Below are 21,638 nucleotides of genomic sequence, written 5' to 3'. Positions count from 1 at the left end.
CACTTGAGAAGTCAAAGTGTTTTAGCTTGTGACTAATTTGGGGCTCATTATTTTGTTTCCCTCAATTTATTTGGATTTCAAGTTTGCTTTCCCTGGAAATACTAGTGCTATAAATTAATTCTTGGACAAAGACATTTATCAAAATTTACACATAATTCAAAAACTAGAACATTATTTTCTGTGATTCAACAAAGAATTGTTGACACATCAATACAACACTGACCACAGCATATGTCATTGCCTTCCATTTTGGATTTCATCGGGATTCAAACTCAGTTTCATTAGGGCTTATTGTTTCTAAAACTTCTATTTGATTCGTAAAACCATAAGTTCTTTTTCTCATTTTTACCTTGTTTTTCTAGGGAAATAAATTGTTAAATTTTACAAAGCTTGTTGTCTTCACTTTTTTCTTGTTATGTTTTGTTAGAGTCTAAACACATAACAAATATTTAATATTCTATCCACTGACTTCCAGGTATGTTCTAGTCTGCCAGCCAGAAATATGGAGGTGATGCAAAGTCCAACAAAAAAGATGTGCCCATAATGTTGCAGACAAGCTTCAAAGTGGCGTTCAGAATGGCTTTGTCCATCTAACAGTAAGCAGGTGAAGTCATAGTGATAACAGTGTAGTTCTCTTCCAATGCCAAAATGTCTCCAGAGAAGGTGTTGGAACTAGTCTTATACCAGCAAGATGCAAAGGATGCTAGTAGCTGAATCCCAGAAAAAGGGTCACCAGCCTGGGCAGAAAGTCTCTCTGTGATTTCCTTAATTTTTCCCAACTGCATCACAAGATGAATGGAAGGGCTAACTTCCTCATCATCAATATCAATGGAGGCCTTGGCCCTGTATGCTGGTGTAGAAGAGGGAGGTGGCAGACATTCTGAGTTTGACAACACCCAATAACTTTTCTCTAAAGCCATTTTAAAACTATAATTGGTCTTCTACAAGGTGGGATATAAGTGTGAACAATCATCAGGTTTATCAGATGCGGATAATGCATACCCGGCAGTATAGATGCAGTGCAACCATCATCTCTAAGGCTGTCACTGTCCAAGAAGGTAAGCTGTGAATGGATAGCTAGCTGTATCCATAGGATGCAGTTGCTGGATCGGTACATATGGTTGGTTAAGATCAATATTAATTGGTGGGGGAAGTTGTCCATTTGGATGGAAGGATAGACTGTGGCATTGCCAGCAAAGTGGTAATGATAAAAGAACAGATGGATCTATCAATAAGATCTCTGGCAAAGCTAACATTCCATGGCTCTATATAATGAGGTATCTGGACAGTATACAATGAAAGCCATACAGTCACTGAACAGTAAGGACCATAGGTTGAAATTACTGTCAGCAGCCAAGATGGAACCAAATGAGGTGTGGCTCATTCAAATCTTTTTCATAAACCCCAAACACACCCACATTTATGGGCCAGGCTCTAAAGCCATGCTTGGACATGCAAGGGGAATGACACTCAGCCTAGAACTGGGTGGAAAATACCTCAATGTGTCAAAATTTTCAGCTATGACATAAGACGAACAAAGGATAGGGAAAATTTGGCCAGAATTTTTCAACTTTGCCACAGCCTGCTGTAACAAACAATGACTCCAGAAATGGCATAGACAGTGGAGGAGAAGTCGTAGCTTCCTCCAATTCCCAAGAAGTATCAATAGCAGTATTTAACATTCATCATATTTTAGTTGGGGAAGGGGTACCAATGGAACCCCTTACCAGGCTGGCCAGATTCCATTTTAGGGGGAATGCTCAAGACATCAGTAGACTTAGTCTATGAATTTACACAATGTTCCATGTTCTTTGAAGTTATTTTTTATTTTCCTTAGAACTATTGACCATGTAGCTTCTGACCAACTGGCGCACATACCGCATATAGCAAATCATGTACATTTTGTGCAAGTGAGAACTGAATCATGTGAATTATCACTGGCTTTGAATTTCTTGCAATAAGTACATTTTGTCATCATTGTTAGACAAAATAAATTAAGGAATAAAAGAGAGAAAAAGAATAAATAGTTCACTATAATAACAATGTAAGAGACACCCGTTATGCAAGGGGTGTTAAGTAAATAACATTAGTGAACATGAACTACAAACATGTTTTCCTATTACAGTTTAGCTGTGGACCATTCAGTCAGAGAACGCAGAGACCAAGCCCATACAGTTAGAAGAAAATTCACGTAAATATGGTCAAAATTGCAAAACTAATGGATACCACCTGTAGAGAAAGGCTTAATATATCTGAAAATAACAATCCTCAATGGACAGAACAAGACTGGCACAAATTTCCACTTGGCTTTGGGAGGCAATGTGGACAATGTTGTCAGTTCAAAGAGAAAGCTTACAACTAGAGCCAGATGTAGGCGGCAAGGGAACTAATGAGCAAGAGTTCTTGCCCTTTCTCTCTCTCTCTCTATATAGATATATATATACACACACTCACACATATATTATAGACATAAAAGATGATTTTTCATCTTTGGGACAGCTAAATCTGGGAGATAGCAGGGCTTATATTCCTAATGTCAATGTGATCAGGGAAATAATAAAAGGAAAAAGGGCAGAACATCACAGCTTTCCCCAGGTGTTACTCTAGCCTTTGTTATTCACGTGCCCTGCATTTCTTTTAATAAAATTTCCAATCACTTGCTCTCTACTGTCATCATCTAAGTTCTGCTGTTTCGGTGTTGGCTGCATCCCTTGCAGATGCTTTTACAATTACAATTGTCACCCAACAATACAAGGACTGTTTATCAACAACGATATAAATATTAAAATTAAAATAAAAATAGTATAATTTTTCTGGAATATTTATAGAATCAGTGAATGCATACTTTTCTAATTAGTTAATCAATTAGCTTGGTACCATATAATAAGTACATGCACTAAAATCAGTGCTTGGGCCAGTATACCAGGCAAGTTTCATATGCACCAAGACTGTTTTTGACTGGATTTATATAAACTTTCTTGATGAATTGTTGAACACTTTTCTATTTAAGCATTAATTTTACCTTGTCAGGTGCAGGATGTTGTTACGTACTCAATTAACATAAAATAGTTCAATCAATCATTAAAGCGAATGCCAACTCTAGTTTTATTTGATACTACTGACACAAGACCACTTGTAAACAGTTATGAAAGTTACAAGAGGTAATTTTCACTGCTTGAACGAATTAGTGTCAGCTAGAGTTTAAGTTGTCCATCAACAACAAAGTTACTAACCTTGGGTTTGAGTTGTTTTTGAAGCCTGCTGTAGCTAGTACAAGCAGGAGAAGAAATGTTTACACATCAATTCACATGCTATACTTTTATTAAACAAGTCTTTTGTGGTCAAAGAAAACTTTCATTTCCATGCAAAGTGGCCACCACTGATATGCTGCAATGACAGCTGACAGCAGAAAGCAGGTGAATATTTGACTGTTAAACAGGAAATCTGACAGGGGGAGAGCAGTGGGGGATTAAAATAACTGGCTCTATATACACAGGTGACCATTATATATCAAAAGTTAAAAATATAAATCTGGGTTGTATTTTAAAATCCAGTTGGTCAGAGTCATGTAGATATGATGAGACATTACAGATTTTTGGGGGCCCCGAGTGGCCGAGTGGTCTAAAGCGCTCTCTGTTACGGATCACTGGCATCTCACCTCTGTCTGCATAGGTCTGAGTCTTGGATTCGGACAATGTTGGTATGTGAGAAAGCTTGCCAGTACCTCCTCATGTGTAGGTGGTTTTTTCCTGGGTTATTCCTCCACCATTAATACTGGCTGCCATGTATAGCCCATCGTGTGCTGAAAAATGGCGTTAAACCCCACAACAACAACAGATTTTGGTGTATTAAAACAAACATGCTTCCACATAAATTAAGAAAGTGTTCTTTGAACATCAAAATGATATTACTGAAATCTTGTTACTATGTAAAGTACTGTACTACTCTGTGGACAAACAAAGTATTGCACTTGTCTGTGGACAAAGTATTGCACTCCTCTGTGGACAAATTATTGCACTCCTCTGTGGACAAACAAAGTATTGCACTACTCTGTGGACAAATTATTGCACTCCTCTGTGGACAAAGTATTGCATTACTCTGTGGACAAACAAAGTATTGCACTCCTCTGTGGACAAACAAAGTATTGCACTACTCTGTGGACAAATTATTGCACTCCTCTGTGGACAAAGTATTGCATTACTCTGTGGACAAACAAATTATTGCACTACTCTGTGGACAAAGTATTGCATTACTCTGTGGTCAAACTAAGTATTGCACTCCTCTGTGGACAAACAAAGTATTGCACTACTCTGTGGACAAACAAAGTATTGCACTACTATGTGGACAAACAAAGTATTGCACTACTCCGTGGACAAATTATTGCACTCCTCTGTGGACAAAGTATTGCACTCCTCTGTGGACAAATTATTGCACTACTCTGTGGACAAACAAAGTATTGCATTACTCTGTGGACAAACAAAGTATTGCACTCCTCTGTGGACAAACAAAGTATTGCACTACTCTGTGGACAAATTATTGCACTCCTCTGTGGACAAAGTATTGCATTACTCTGTGGACAAACAAATTATTGCACTACTCTGTGGACAAAGTACTGCACTACTCTGTGGACAAACTAAGTATTGCACTCCTCTGTGGACAAACAAAGTATTGCACTACTATGTGGACAAACAAAGTATTGCACTACTCCGTGGACAAATTATTGCACTCCTCTGTGGACAAAGTATTGCACTCCTCTGTGGACAAATTATTGCACTACTCTGTGGACGAACAAAGTATTGCACTACTCTGTGGACAAACAAAGTACTGCACACCTCTGTGGACAAACAAAGTATTGCACTACTATGTGGACAAAGTATTGCATTACTCTGTGGACAAACAAAGTATTGCACTACTCTGTGGACAAACAAAGTATTGCACTACTATGTGGACAAACAAAGTATTGCACTACTCCGTGGACAAATTATTGCACTCCTCTGTGGACAAAGTATTGCACTACTCTGTGGACAAATTATTGCACTACTCTGTGGACGAACAAAGTATTGCACTACTCTGTGGACAAACAAAGTACTGCACACCTCTGTGGACAAACAAAGTATTGCACTACTATGTGGACAAAGTATTGCATTACTCTGTGGACAAACAAAGTATTGCACTACTCTGTGGACAAATTATTGCACTCCTCTGTGGACAAATTATTGCACTACTCTGTGGTCAAACTAAGTATTGCACTCCTCTGTGGACAAACAAAGTATTGCACTACTCTGTGGACAAACAAAGTACTGCACTACTCTGTGGACAAACAAAGTACTGCACTACTCTGTGGACAAACAAAGTACTGCACTCCTCTGTGGACAAACAAAGTACTGCACTACTCTGTGGACAAACTTTAGTGAATGGATGAAAAGAAAACTAGTTACTGGTTATAATAACTGTCTTTGTTTTCTATTAATTCCAAGATGGAACTGTGCATCTACCATGTTTGAAATGTATAATATATTCAGTTTGGAGGACATAATGAGAAATATGTTTTTTTTATGATGACAAGAACATCAGATTGTAAAAATTGTATCTTAAAATCTCTGGGGATCTGTCATTCATATAAATTCTCAGATTATAGATAGCTGTTACAAATTACTCTTTAAATGTCTTACTTAATTTCATTCTTAACAATGCTGGACATAGTCCATTGTTGTAGATTTAGAAGGACTATGCAGTCTTAAATAAAGAATTCTAAACTTACAATGATGTCCATTAGGATGGCTGGATAGAAATGTTAATTTGTCAAAGCTGGAGTTTGAATCACAAGACTTATAATGGGTGCTTGTTAGTATGGAAAAATAACTGAATAAAAACTGAGTTGCATGATCAAAATCGATTGGATAATTTCATGATCAAAATCACTTGGATGATTTCATGATCAAAATCAATTCGATGACTGTATGATCAAAACTGATTGGATGATTTCATGATCAAAATCAGCTGAATGATTTCATGATCAAAATCTAATGCCAATTCAGGAGTTAAGTTTTCCCCGATTCATGAAGTTTTAGAGGAAAAAAGTGTCTGTGAAGGTCTGTTTTGGAGATAGTCATTCCAGCATCCCATGAGGAATAGGCTACTATAAGACAGGGCTCCTTTTCAAACAACAGGAAAACATTGAGATATTTTATAATAAAAATAGTAAATGATTTGTGTAAATTACTTATAAAATAAAATCATTTTTTAACCTGCCTTCATACACTGAACAAAAGCATGTTCTTACTTGCATTCTAGCTGTCTCTTCAGTCAAAGTTTCCTCTATCTTCTTATACACACATCTTTCCATTTATCAAAATTAACTGAGCAGCAAAACTGAAGCTTCTCTACAAATGGCTTGCAAGCGAATGCTTTTCTTATTATGTTTCATCTTAAAATTGAACACAGTATGGATAGTAAGAACATTCTAGAAAAGGTAGGGAAAAGATAGGCAGTCTGAAGAAATAGTAGGGAAAAGATAGGCTGTTTGATTAAAAATTAGGGAAAAGATAGGCTGTTTGAAGAAAAAGTAGGGAAAAGATAGGCTGTTTGAAGAAAACATAGGGAAAAGATAGGCAATCTAAAAAAAAGGTAGGGAAATGATATGCTGTTGAAGAAAAAGTAGGGGAAATATAGGGAGTTTTGAGAAAAAGTAGGGAAAAAGATACGCATTTTGAAGAAAAAGTAGGCAAAAGATTGGCTTTCTGATGAAAAGATAGTGAAAAGATAGGTTGTTTGGAAAAAAAGTAGGGAAAAGATAGGCTGTTTGAAGAAAAAGTAGGGAAAAGATAGGCTGTTTGAAGAAAAAGTAGGGAAAAGATAAGCAGTCTGAAAAAAGATAGGGAAAAGATAGGCTGTTTGAAGACAAAGTAGGGGAAACAGGTTGTCTGAAGAGAAGGTAGGGAAAAGATAGGCAGTTTGAAGAAAAAGTACGGAAATTATAGGCTGTTTGAAGAAAAGGTAGGGAAAAGATAGGCAGTTTGAAGAAAAAGCAGGGACGTGATAGGCAATCTGAAGAAAAAGTGGGGAAAAGATATGCTGTTTGAAGAAAAAGTAGAGAAAAGATAGACTGTTTGAAGAAAATGCAGAAAAAAGATAGGCTGAAGAAAAAGCAGGGAAAAGATAGGCTGTCTGAAGAAAAGGTAGGGAAAAGATAGGCAATTTGAAGAAAAAGTAGGGAAATTATAGGCTGTTTGAAGAAAAGGTAGGGAAAAGATAGGCAATTTGAAGAAAAAGTTGGAAAATTATAGGCTGTTTGAAGAAAAAGTAGGCAAATGATAGGCTGTTTGAAGAAAAAGTAGGGAAAAGATAGACTGAAGAAAATGTAGAAAAAAGATAGGCTGTTTGAAGAAAAAGTAGAGAAAAGATAGGCTGTCTGAAGTAAAGGTAGGGAAAAGATAGGCAATTTGAAGAAAAAGCAGGGAAATTATAGGCTGTTTGAAGAAAAGGTAGGGAAAAGATAGGCTGTTTTAAGAAAAGGTAGGGAAAAGATGTAGTTTGAAGAAAAAGCAGGGAAATGATAGTCTGAAGAAAAGGTAGGGAAATGATAGGCAGTCTGAAGAAAAGGTAGGGAAAAGATAAGCAGTCTGAAGAAAAGGTAGGGAAAACTAATCTGCTGAAAAGTCTGAGTGGGAAATACTATATCTCTGTGTGTTGTATGTAAGAAGGAAATATATTTTTGGACTAGTTTGTTTCTAATTTAATGAAGAGAAGACATTTTGCTTCTGCACTCAAGTCTTGATAGCTTAAGTTTGTCTAGCAATACAGCTGGTGTGATTGTAGTTTTACTGATAGTCTTAAGTTTGTCTATTAATACAGCTGTTGTTGTAGTTTTTATACTGACAGTCTTATGTTTGTATAGTAATACTGGTGTGGTTGTAGTTGTTATACGGAGTCTTAAGTTTTAACAGAAATAGTGCTGGTGTGGTTGTAGTTGTTATATTGACAGCCTCTATTTGACTAGTAATACAACTGGAGTGGTTGTAGTTGTTTTAATGACAGTCTTAAGTTTGTCTAGTAATACAGCTGGTGTGGTTGTCATTGTTTTAATGAGTCGGTATAGTAATACAGCTGTTTTACTTAGTCTATGTTTGTCTAGTAATACAGCTGGTGTGGTTATTGTTATACTGATAGTACTAAGTTTGTCTGGTAATACAGCTGGTGTGGTTATAGCTGTTATAGTGAGAGTCATAAATTTGTTTAGTAATACAGCTGGTGTGGTTGTAGTTGTTTTACTGACAGTCTTAAGCTTGTCTAGTAATACAGCAGGTGTGGTTGTAGTTCTTATACTGAGTCATAAGTTTGTCCAGTAATACAGCTGGTGTGGTTGTAGTTGTTGTACTGACAGTCTTAACTTTGTCTAGTAATACAACTGGTGTGGTTGTAGTTGTTACACTGACTGTCTTAACTTGGCCTAGTAATACAGCTTGCATGGTTATAGTGGTTATACTGACAGTCTCTGTTTAGTAATACAGCCTGTGTTTGTTGTTATACTGATAGTCTTAAGTTTCTCCAGTGATACATCTTCTATGTTTGCAGTTGTTATACTGACAGTCTGTCATGTAATACAGCTTGTGTGTTAGTAGCCTTCATACAGACAGTCTTAAGTTTGTTGAGTAATACCACTTGTGTGGTTGTAGTTGTTATACTGACAGTCTTAAGTTTGTTGAGTAATACAGCTTGTGTGGTTGTAGTTGTTATACTGACAGTCTTAAGTTTGTTGAGTAATACAGCTTGTGTGGTTGTAGTTGTTATACTGACAGTCTTAAGTTTGTAGCTTGTGTGGTTCTAATTGTTTTACTGACAGTCTTAAGTTTGTATAGTAATACAGCTTGTGTGGTTGTGGTTGTTATACTGAGTCTTAAGTCTGTTGAGTAATACAGCTTGTGTATTAGTAGCCTTTACACTGACAGTCTTAAGTTTGTCGAGTAATACAGCTTGTGTGGTTGTAGTTGTTATACAGTCAGTCTCAAGTCTGTATAGTAATACAGCTTGTATGGTTGGAGTTGTTATACTGAGTCTTAAGTTTGTTGAGTAATACAGCTTGTGTGTTAGTAGCCTTTATACTGTCAGTTTTAAGTTTGTTAAATAATACAGCTTGTGTGGTTGTAGTTGTTATATTGACAGTCTTAAGGTTGTATAGTAATACAGCTTGTGTGGTTGTAGTTGTTATACAGTCAGTCTTAAGTTTGTATGGTAATACAGCTTGTGTGGTTGTAGTTATTATACTGAGTCTTAGGTTTGTTGAGTAATACAGCTTGTGTGTTAGTAGCCTTTATATAGTCAGTCTTAAGTCTGTATAGTAATAAAGCTTGTGTGGTTGTAGTAGTTATACTGACAGTCTTAAGCTGCATTGTAGTTATATTTCTTTTGCCAACGATCCCAAACAGCAGAGATATACTCTAGAAAAATCAACTGGTACTTCAGATGTGTTTATTGCACATATGTATTATTTGTTTGAATGTTTCCCTTGCTAAATTTTAATATTTTATTTGCCTTATTATTATAGTTTTGTTTCTTTTTACAAGTCAGGTATTTTTGAGTTAGTTATTCCTAAATATTTCCCAATTTTTTTTTTACCACATTTATATCAGCAGGTAATTCATGCATTAAAGGAAAAAGAAATACAATTTTAATGGACTTGTGGCACTTAAACGTAACTTAAATATCTAGATTATGTATTCAATGCAAAATAATGTAATATCTTTATAAAATACACTCAGTAATTTGGTGCAATAATAATAAATGTAAATATTAGTGCAATTGAGAATATGTACCAATGTCACATCCAATTAATACATCATTCTTTTCACTCCAAATTTTCTACATGTACATAATGCTGAAATACCTATTTTCATTTTGTTTTGGGAAGGGGATCCAAAAACATTAAATATCTGACTGTAAAATGCTAAAATAAATGTGTGGCGTACTGGCGGCTGATGCAATTGTGCTAGAAACAAAATGAATGTTTCCAAACATTTTCTGTAAATTTAGAGATTGTGCCCTGGAAATGCTTTATGCTGCTGCGTTTGGCCCTCCCCACGCCACCCCGGTCTAAGGTTCCATCCAACGACAGACCCATTGCAAACTTGTTTATGCCCCCACCCACCCACCCACACACAATGATAGACATGCGTTCCTGCCTAACCCAATTGATAATAACTTGTATTTTTTTGTACTATGGCCCCTCTCTATGGTAAATCGAGGCTGCTGAACAAAAACTTACGTGGTTTGGGGCTCCCGCGGGGGCTTAGATGATCGTAAAATTCATCGTCACCAATTACTCCACCGTCACCGTTCAATAGGGATGCCATATATTTCAAATGTCCTTAGAGACGCCAAAGTGAAAACGCCTTTTTCTGACCCGGTCAGTGACCGGTCCCAAAAGTGGTCAGCAGTCAATAATTCATCCGTGTCAAAATAACAATAATCAATTATCAAGCACCTGTCGTTTAAATCACGTGTCACCCACACGGGTAACAAATCAGTACAATACTATATATCATACAACATTTCTTTCATAGGTATAATGGAATTAGGATGCCCTCTTCAACAATCGGTAACACTAAAGTATTGAACACTCAGGAACTGCGTGTTTCAAACTCTATTCGTGGGATGGAAAAATTCAGATTGGTTCGGTACAGGCTATCGGCCTCAAGTTTTGTTTACGGTGCTCATGCTTACACTGTACTTTAGCAATTTGATCCAGTCAGGCAATTTCAAGATAATGTTTGCTAATAGAGATGTATCGGTTTGAAACTAGAAACACAAAAATGTTATCTAATGTTATATATATATATATATATATATATATATATATATATATATATATATATATATATATATACTTTTTAAGTAAATTTACCAGTGGGTTTCTTTGTTGTTTTTTTTTAAATGGTGCGAATCCACAATCAATTATGTAAGAGCCACTTCAGTATTCGCCACCACGTTTCATTTATCTCGCTGAAACAGCCGATATAGCTCCGAATAATCAGCTATACCAACTCCATGACTGCCCTTTATTTTCAGTGCATTTGCTGTGAACGAACCGTACTCAACGTGTTATAATATTTTCTGAGAGAGAGAGAGAATTATGATTTAAAATGCCTGTGCTAGGAATAATCCTTATCCGTTAGCATGTGTGTGTGCCAATGAACGTATGACTGAAGTCTGAACAATTTTAAATATTTAAATAGTAATAAAAAACATTAGACTTCTCTGGTGATGTAAGCAAAACGTTTTGCCAAACTGTAAGTGGATGACATATGGTCTGACGTAAACGATTATTCGGTTACTCGAAAAAAAAAAAGGTTTAGTGGTTACAAATGCTGAAATAATTGGAATATCCCATTTTACAATTCATAAACCTGTAAAAAGAATTCACGAAAGCAAAAGCAGACGATATGTATTTTCTCGTTTCCTGTATCGCAACTTTTTACATTTGAGGACTTGAACGGAGCTTTTAATACGCTTGTCAGTGGTAATATTTCAGAGAGCATTGTAACACAAAGATTGAATGAGAGTAAAGTGTGTGTGTGTGTGTGTGTGTGTGTGTGTGTGTTATTTATACTTATAAAATGAAAGCGGGGCCCCGAGTAGCCGAGTGGTCTAAAGCGCTCTCCGTTACGGATCACTGCCATCTCGCCTCTGTCTGCGTGGGTTCGAGTCTCATATTCAGCCAATGTGGGTATGTGAGAAAGCTTGCCAGTAACTTCTCGTGGGTCGGTGGTTCTTCTCGGGGTTTTCCAGGGTTCTTCCTCCACCATTAATACTGGCCGCCATGCATGGCCTATCGTGTGCTGAAAAATGGCGTTAAACCCCACAACAACAACAAGAACAACAATAAAATGAAAGCAAATAGAAAGAAAGAAATACTTACTTTTGGGTATATTTTCTGACTAAAAAGTACAGTGAATTTCACAAAACAATCCAGAGAAAATGCTTTTTGTGGAAATAGAAATAGTTGCCACAAAGAGCCTTTATCTAAACTAAATTCAAGAAATGTTGTCACTAATGTACACTCTAAGCTTTACGATTATCTAATGTCATCTAATGGAAATTTAATGTTGAAAATTGTAGAATTATCGTCAAATACGGGAGTTTAATTTCATGCCGTAGCTGGGACGATATAGCGACAATGGAAAATACATTACAGACCACCCCCACCCCCCGGGACGATATAGTGACAACGGGAATTGAACATGGGAAATATTGGAACTGTATAGCGACATGGAAAAGTGGGGATAGTTGTATAGGGATAATAGAAATGGAACAGGTGAGGTGACGTCACGGTACTGGATATTGGTAACAGTGTAGCAAGGGGCTCACCTGAATACAAATACAGGAAAGAGAGAAATACAGGAGAGATTTAGACCAAGACATATATAACACATATACATAGATTGATACCGTAGGGCAAATGAGAACATATATTGAAAAACACACTGGGAACGTGTAGAGACAAGGAGAATTTTAACATGGAAAATTTAACATGGGTGGGGCTATAGCGGGACAAAGGAAAGTTTAACATAGGTCAGGACTGTACAGAAACAAGGGGAACTGAGTATAGGAAATGTATAGGGACAATGGATTGGGACTGTCTAGGGACATAGGGAATTGAATATGAGGCTGTCTAGGGACAAGATGACCTTGAACATGGATGGGCCAGTCTAAGTACAACGGGGAAATCGTATAGAGACTGTCTAGGTACAAGGATGGTAGAAAGCCAAACACAACAGGGACAAAGACAGACATATACGTGTAGAAGTCCGAGATTTACATATAAAGCATTACCTAGACCTGGAATTATGTTGGTGGTGATCATAAATTTGCATAATTCTAATGATGCTATAAAAAGCTATCATCAAGGAAAAGACCAACGCCAAAATGGATGTGACTAAAAGTAATGCTAAAATGACGAAATTGTAACATAATTTAAAGGAAACTAAACATATCCTCGACCATTAGATTACATTGAATTAGACTAAAATGGATAAAACTAGTAACTATTTATACTCTCATCTTGTAGGAAAGTCCCATGAACTAACCTATTTTCTATTTTTTCGCAAGAACCTGTTGAAATTCCTATGAAATCCTGTTTATAATCTCAACTTGCAGGAATGTCCTATGGACTAACCTAGTATCTATTTATAGGTATAGTCTGTTGAACTTCCTATGAAATTCCACTGTCTATTTATAGCTACAACTTGTGGGGAGTTCCTTTGGTAAAACCCACTAACTAGTAGTAGCCACAACTTGTGTGACGTTCATGTTTTAAAACCGTAGCATCTATTTATTGATACAACCTGTTGAAAAACCCAAGTCTATATTTAAAGTCTCAAAATTTCCAGCTTCAATGACGTCACAGTATTGGACACTGGGTAAATAATGGCAACAGTGTTGCAAGTGGCTGACCTGAATATGCGCTACTGTAGGTAGGTAGGTAGGTCAAACGTATTTGATAGGGATAAAGGGAGTTTTATAGAGACAAACAAAGACCAATACATACAAATAAACAAACATACGCGCTCACACATACACACAAACAAAACACACACACACACACACTACACAGAGGGGAAAAGAAACAACAAACCCAAAATATACTATCCACACTATCCACACAAGAAAACAAATCCTTTTGAGGCATATGAGTGGCCTTTAAAAGGGCCCTTTTTTTGGCTAACATAATTCCGTTAGCATTGAGGGCATCGCATAGGTCTTCTCTTTCTCAAACTTCTTCTGACTTCTGGACCGTAGATGAGGACTCTCTTCAGACAGCATTGTCTCTCCACATGTTCTTCTCTTCCAACCGCTCGTATCGATGATCCGGATGATTGTCCATGATAATCTGACATACATGGGTTAAGTCCGTACTGAACAGAATCGACGATATGAGGTTAGATGATTCAACGTCAGTCCACATCTTGTGACGAGAACAGGTGAAGGGAATGAAGTGAACGAGGTTATTTATAGAGGAAGAGCGGATCGAAACGGATTGAGGTTTTTTTACCAATCCTTACACGCGTTACAAAATTCAATCACAGTGTGGAGTCTGTCTTCCAATCCGAAAAGAGCTGCCTGTAACGTCACATTTCCTATATAGATGCGCTAGCGTCTCTGCACAGTGATTCAATGCGACAAAGTTTTCAGACATGACGGAAACTAAGAAGACGATGAATTGGGTGAACCAGCGGTGGAGAGGAAAAGCCATGGTATAGCAGCGACTACAAAGTCGACGAAGTCCTACTTTCAGAAGAGACCAATTTTAATTGGTATTTAGTGGATTTTCTCTCTTTATCGCAAGAATTTGTTCTGGTATCAGCACCATTGCCGCCTTCTCCTTCTTTTTTACACGTCGAGAGTTTTAAACAGAGACAGAAAGAAGAATTGGAGACATTTTTACAACAGCAAAAAGAAGCAGAACAAGCTTTTCTTCTTCAACAGCAACTGCAACATCGAGAAGAAGAGACAAGAAGAAGGAAACGACAGGAAGAAGAATCAATAGCAGCAGAGAAGAAACAAAGTCTAGGTGGGAAGGAGGACAGTGAAAGTCAAACAGTGAGGGTACTCTTAAACATTTTGGCAAAGTTAAGGAGTCATAAACAAATGTATCAGATTCTTTAATACGACCCAAGATAAAAAGGCCTTCCTGGGCCAAACAACAGCACAATATTACTATACCTTAGATACCAGCCCTAGTGATTTCGACCAAATAATCATCGACAGGAGCAAGTCCCGAAGTAGGCCTTGGCCGTGGCAAAGGCTTAAGGCAGTTAACGATGATTACTTCCCGTTCCTGCGATTTTTTTTAATGAAAATAACAACACCCAGCTGTCCTTTTCAGAACCACCCACTTCTCTCCAAATGAGATAGTATTCATTTTGCCAAAATCAATTAAAACTTAAAATCCCTTTTTTATGTACGTGTGTGTGTGAGTGCTTGAGTGTATGTTCTTTTTATGATTATAAAAGTCAACACCAAGAGACACTTACGTTTTCTGTCTGGTCTATTCTATTACAAATTTTACAATCCAATTCATAACACAACACTTTAAAAAGTTCATAGATTTCTTTGTCTTTTTGTTTCTCTCTCTCTCTCTCTCTCTCTCTCTCTCTCTGTCTCTCTCTCTCTGCTTTTTGAATTTCTTGACTTTCACGGGTTTTTCTTCTCCTTATTCCTCACTTTCTCCTCGTATTCTTTTCTTCTCTTTTTTTCTCTGTCTGAACTTGTCTGGATTCTTCCTTTAGGGAGGGTACCTCTGCTTTGTTTTCATGTTCGGAACCCCTACCTTCCTTTTGCTCCTGTTGTTTATTAGGGCAGACTGAAGACCAATGTCCATTCTTCTAACAGATTTATCAAGTACCTTGACTTTTATCTCAAAAAGAGAGGGTTAGTCCGTCGGCTTGTCTGAAGAAAACTTTAGTATGAAACCTCGCAAAGCAAAGATCATATGTTCGATCTGTGTCGGCTCTTCCATAGTTCTGGTCGGTTTGAGAGTGAAATGAATACTGGGATGGACGACACTGACCCTTTATATAGGGAAGACACTTGTCTGACGTGGATATAGGGACCCACAGCGTTTCAAATGTAGTCATTTGACTTTATGCCGTCAAGATTAAACGATCGCATCATTTCTGGAGAAAAGAGAAAAAAGTAAGAGGACGAAATGTGATTTATCGCCACGCACAGTAGCTTAAGTCTTGGATCCAATTCGTGCCAGCGATTTTGAAGATGATATGAGTGAGTCCGAATCCAGACCCAGAGAGTCTACACCCAACCAAAGTTCACCAATATGACCAGAAAAGTGCTACCATAATCGAGAGACAGAAAAGCGTTCCTCTACAAAATTTAGAACTACGGCTTACACGTACACGGTGATGTTTAAAGATTTCAGGTCCTAAGCACCATTGGAGAAAGCAGAGGGGTTCATCACTGAGGTGTGGGATTCTTTGTTAACCACACTGAAACGACAATGTGAAGCCAAAGAAGACTATCGCTTGAGACTTTCCATTCATCACGATAGTTTGAAGTCCCCCGTTTGGGTCGAGTTTAGCAGCCCAGCAGAACTGACACATTCCAAATTCATCGACAAGATTCAACACGTGCAACAATCCAACGACAAGTTTGACATCACCGATGGAAAAGCCACACTGCTCATGACCCACGTGTCTCTTCCTCAATGGACCGGACAACGCAGAAAAGTGTTATTGGTGGATGATCTTCGTGGCATCAAACATAGCCTCGTCCAAATTAACAACCATCAAGACCAGATGTTTTAGCCAGGGTCATCGTGGTGGGACGAACTTATGTGGACAAGAACGACACGGCAGAATAGAAAAGAGTCTGGAAACCTATTCAATGATCAAACCAAGCCAAGCAACAAAGAGAAGTAGAACCTCTGTTACAGCAAGCGGGGATATCCAAAGACGCACCCTGTGGCATTTCTGAAATGCAAGAATTGCTAGACGTCTTGGCGTCACGCTACACCTTGAAAGTGCACCCACAAGAAGTGTGCGGACCTCTGTTGTTTCGAGGCAAATATTTCAAAGACGAAAAATACATTCACGTCTAGCATCATGGTGAACATTTTGATACCATTGCCAGTATCACTACATTCCTGGGATATGGTTATTGTTGTGAGAAATGTGACTATGGCTATAACAATCGAGAGCAGCACAAGCATTGCGTATCGAAATGCTCAGGATGTTTGGCCGTTCAATGTCATGACGAAGGACAAGAACGAGTGCATTCCCCAACTTGTCAGCGAACTATTGTCAGCCCTACATGTTACCAACAACACCCGAAGACGCAAGGTTCATAGCAGAAAAGTGCTTGTCAACTCCTGAGATCGTGCCCTAATTTTGGACATGGCATACGTAAAAATAGTGCCAAGGCACCCGTTTGTCGAGAAAAGAAACGATGTCACACTGTTCGCCAAATCGTGAACCTGGAGCACGAAAGCTTCATTCAAAAATACAATTCCAAAGATCAAGAGGCAGACGATGACCAAAAGAAGAAAGGTAAATTCATCTCTTTTATTTCGAATACGTGCAAGAGACTGGCATTCACGTTCCTAATTTCTGCGTGCTCACCAAGCGTGTAAAAAGTGCAACCAAGAACCTATCTTTAGTCATTGCCCTCACTGTAGCAAGATTATTGGAGGACGTGAAAAAATCTTTCGGGGACCTTACACGCTAGCCGATTTTGCCCAGTTGATCTTAGACCCCATCGACGAGACTTGGAGCCAAGAGAACATCGAACGTTACGGAGACTGCCATAGCCATGCCACGGTAATGGTTCACAATTTCTCGAGAGACGACAGACAGTTTATTCTTCGATACTATACGGAAAAAATCACTGAACGTCCGAAAGTGATCTTGAACGGATCCAAAATCATTTCCATGCAAGTAAGACAAGAGCAGTTTATAGATTCGATGAGTTACACGGCCATGCTGTTGAGTCGAATGCCTAAAACGTTTGGAATGACAGAAATGGCCAAAGGCTATTTTCTGCACTTTTTCAATACCGAAGCCACTCAACACGCCGTTCTACCCCACTTGCCTGAAGCTCACTACTACGACCCGACAACATGCGCACCGAATAAAGAGAAGCTTTCTACGCTTGGTACCAGACTCACGCACAGGACCCCATCGACTTTTAGGAAGAAATGTTAAAGTATTGTCGTTCCGACGTGGAAATTTTATGGCGTTGCTGTGGAAAATTCCAGAATTATTCATGGAACACGAAGGGATCGATCCTTCGAAAAAATCCTGCACCATGGCCAAAGCGTATTCCTTAGTATACCGCCAACGATTCATCCCCGAAAACACATTGGCCGTCATCAACCCTCCAACATCCAACTTTGTCAAACGTCGATACACGGTCAAATCCCTACGTTGGCTACATTACTTGTGCGACAAAGAAGACAAATGGATTCAACATGCCCGAAACTGAGGAGGAGAAAATAACATTGGACTGTATTCGGTGGATGGTTGGGACTCAGAAACCCCCAAGATCGTGTACAAGTTTAACTGGTGCTTATATCACGGATGTCCCCTCCGCAATCAACGTGACACTAAAAATCAGTTTTTACAACGTACCATGAAGACTTGTACGAGGCCACTTGTCATCGACGCTTTAAGTTAGAACATCAAGGATACCAGCGGGTGGAAATGTGGGAACCCAAGTACGATAACCGTTTGAAAAAAGATCCCGAGTTTAAACTTATCGTGTAAAGTGACAAGCTGGTGCACCCTCTGAACCAGTGGTATAGTTTGTACGGAGGACTTTCCCGCTAAATTCCAACAATTGCTGACGAAACACATCGACCTTTACAACATTCGACAATACGAAGGATTGATTAAATGCAAAATCTTGCCTCCCACGGACTTGAACATCCAGTTTTACCTCACCATTGCCAAGGAAAACTGATGTTTTCTTGTACCGTACTTGTGCTGAAACGTGCAACCAAGACCGACCTTGTCAGCATACCCAAGAAGAACGCACCTTGGTGTAACCTGGGTCAGCGGGATATTGTTTAAAACTCTGGACCTGGGATACCAACTGTTAGAAGTGTCCGAAATTTGCCATTTTCCCAAGGCAAAAAATACCACAAGAACAACGAGACTCAGAAAGGCATTTTCGCAGAGTACGTGGATGCCTTTCTGAAACTGAAACAAGAAGTCAGTGGCTATTTTTCATCGTGCCGCACTCCCGAAGACCAAAAGAAATTCAAAGAGAAGTACTGGGAACAGGAAGGCATCGCTTTAGACAACTTGGAGAAAGATGAAGGAAGGCGATCGTTTGCCAAAGTAATGTTAAATTGCTTGTGGGGGAAAAATGGCACAACGATCTTATTTACCCAAGACGGAGTATTTGACAGAACCTTCCCGCTATTTCCAGATGATTCACGACAAAAATAACTACATGAAACACGAGGGTGTCCTTCGTGAGGACTTGATTTTAGTCAGCTACGAAGAAGAACTGGACTTTGTAGAAGCCGACGAATTTGGAAATGTCATCATTGCGGCTTACGTGACAGCCCACGTTCGCTTAAAATTGTACGAAGCTTTAGAACTGTTAGGGGATTGCGTCCTGCACTTTGAGACACGAATATTGCATCTACATCGATCGCCTGGGTCAACGCCACTCTGACATCGAAGGAGACCGTTTAGGAGCCTGGACGGACCCGCATCCTGACGACAATATTCTTTGTTAGTGGCGGTCCTAAAAATTGCTGCTACGAATGCCGAGACAAACAAGGAGAAGTGCACACCAAGTCTAAAATGAAAGGATTGACTCTCAATTATACCGCCAGTCGAGTAGTGAATTTTTGCGTACTAAAAGAAGCCTTCCAGTCTGGACAGGATGAAAAGTTTAGAGTAACCATCTACGAACCGCGCAAGATTACATGTTTACCCACACGCCAGTTCGTCAGTCCACCTTTGGAAGATGTGTATCAGATCGTGTACCAGAAGCGAGCACTGCTTCCCAACCACTTCACGTTGCCATACGGACATGCAATATTGACCAGCATATAAAGGAGAAAACGTCCAATGTAATTTAATGTAGCGTGCAAGCAAATGACATTCTTTTATGTAAATGTATACGTTTTATATAAAGTGATTGTTTTTCCTAAGATGTGAATGATTATTTTTTCAAATGCTTTTCTAGGACAACGAACTGGGTTTTTAAAACAAATATGGAATACATGAGTGAGAGGTCTAAGGCTTTTTGGTCAGTGCCAAGTTAGCTTCCTTGGAATTAACATGTACTGGATTGGAGTGAAAATTCCATTACGTGATAGGAACGCAACTAGTGATATCAAAAGCGTACCAATGGAAATACAAGATCATATCTACAAGTTTCATTACAAGTCAAGGGGAGAGGAGAAGTCCAAGCTAGTGAATAAAGATGATCTTGGCCAAGAGTTGCTTAGGAGAAAGGTAGATCAAGTGAACAAAACTATTCGATTCATATTTGTTAGAACTTTCTTTTGGAACCTGTACTTGGCCAGAACAGATCTGACAGCTCAGCAACATCATGATATTCTCTCCGGGTATCCTATTGAATTTACTGGAGACATTTGTAGATATATCATGTTCTTCGAAGATTTACTGCAACGTGCGCGTAATGAAGAGAAGCAAAATGAGGCTGAGTATTTGTTTTGTGAAGAAGATGAGGAGGTAGAAGTTAGAATTTGAGTTTAATTCAGTAATAGTATAATAATTTAACAGTACCGATGGTGATGTAAAGTTGAGTGAATCTAAACGATTTTAAACTGAAAGGCGGAAGATAAAAGACAGCCAAAGTTTATGACTTTACGTGTGGCTAAAAGTAGTACATGGAAAGAAAATATGTACAGTCTTTACACAGATAAACATGAGGAATATAGGAATGATACATATGATTTGTATAAGACTCTGAAGCATGGAGAGATCATGGTGTAAATGGGATTTGGGAGTTCATAAAATGAAACGTGTTGAGTAATGAGAAACGTGTAAAGTACTTTGCATTTATTATATACAGATGAATATGATTATGACATGTTATTATGTTTATTATATGTCAAATTATTATGTATTAAATGGATAATGCTTAGATCAAAGCACATGTCGTAGAGCTCGTGTATGTAATTGAATAAATGTTTTCGATTCAAATCTACCACGAAAGAGAAAAGTTGCAAGAAAAAAACAGACACTTGGTGTCATCAAGAGTGCTAGAGACGGTACTGTGCCGTTATGACATGTACGTACTCCAGAAAACCACTCTACTCGAATACGATGTTTCATTCTCTCTATCACGTTTACTTTGTCGATGACCATGATGTCTACCAGGCCTGATTTCTATCGCCTCCGCGTTTGAACCATATAAAGCGAGGCAGTCTCCATTCTGACCATAAAATTGGGGAGCAGACCATGATACCCTCTTAATCCTATACAAATCATTAATGAGATCTAAGTTGGATTATGAGTGCCAGGTGTATGCCTCGTCGAAGTCGTAACTATGAAAAAAGTTAGACAACATTCATGCAAAAGCCCTCCGCATATGCACAGATGTGCATAACAATACCACAAGAGAGGAAATACAAATCTTCACATGAGAAGCGCCTCCCCCCCCCCCCCCCCGTCGTCATCGAAGAGAAGAACTATTACTAAGATATGCGTCCTGATTATCGATCCATGAAGACTCACACCCAGCCAAGATCTGTGTAGCAAAATGTAACATCCCCTTCAGATGTAATTCAGTCCCGGAGACACCAGGCGGAAAAAGATTCACTAATTAACCAAAAATCTTGAAAATCCAAACATACAAGCTGAACAAACCGCATACCCTGATCCCGTGCCATGGACATGTGTCACAGTGCATATCAATTTAAGAGCAACCAGGATTGGACCTAATAATGACATTACCTATAGAGATAAGATTTACAATACTCTCTAACATAGAAAACTCGTATCAAGATTATATTAAGATTTACACCGATGGATCAAAAACAAACAATCCTATCAGAACAGCTGCCGCTATAGTGGTATCGGAAGAAAACATAGAACTTGGAGCTAGACTCCCAGATAACTGCTATATTTACACAACAGAATTAT

General features: G+C 38.4%; 1 protein-coding gene across 3 annotated transcripts in view; it reads right to left on the bottom strand.

Annotated features, from left to right (window-relative positions):
- The window catches only part of LOC149794848 (pantothenate kinase 3-like), a 94,223-nt gene that overhangs the window by 48,020 nt on the left and 24,565 nt on the right, over positions 1-21,638 (bottom strand). The window contains exon 1 of one of the 3 annotated variants that reach the window (XM_089964507.1): positions 10,901-11,030. The exons of 1 other annotated variant lie outside the window; for it this stretch is intronic. Coding sequence is in view for 1 of the 2 variants with exons in the window: in XM_089964505.1 (XP_089820631.1) it covers positions 10,262-10,349 (88 nt within the window). In the remaining variant the exon portion in view is untranslated. Of the gene's footprint in view, positions 1-10,261; positions 10,705-10,900; positions 11,031-21,638 lie in introns of those variants that run through there. One more of the 3 variants, XM_089964505.1, reaches the window with a different exon arrangement.

The sequence above is a fragment of the Sinohyriopsis cumingii genome, chromosome 7 (genome assembly GCF_028554795.1).
Source record: "Sinohyriopsis cumingii isolate HCF-2022 chromosome 7, ASM2855479v2, whole genome shotgun sequence".
Lineage (NCBI taxonomy): Eukaryota > Metazoa > Mollusca > Bivalvia > Unionida > Unionidae > Sinohyriopsis > Sinohyriopsis cumingii.
The sequence above is the reverse complement of the archived record's forward strand: the minus strand, read 5'-3'. Positions and strand labels throughout refer to the sequence as shown.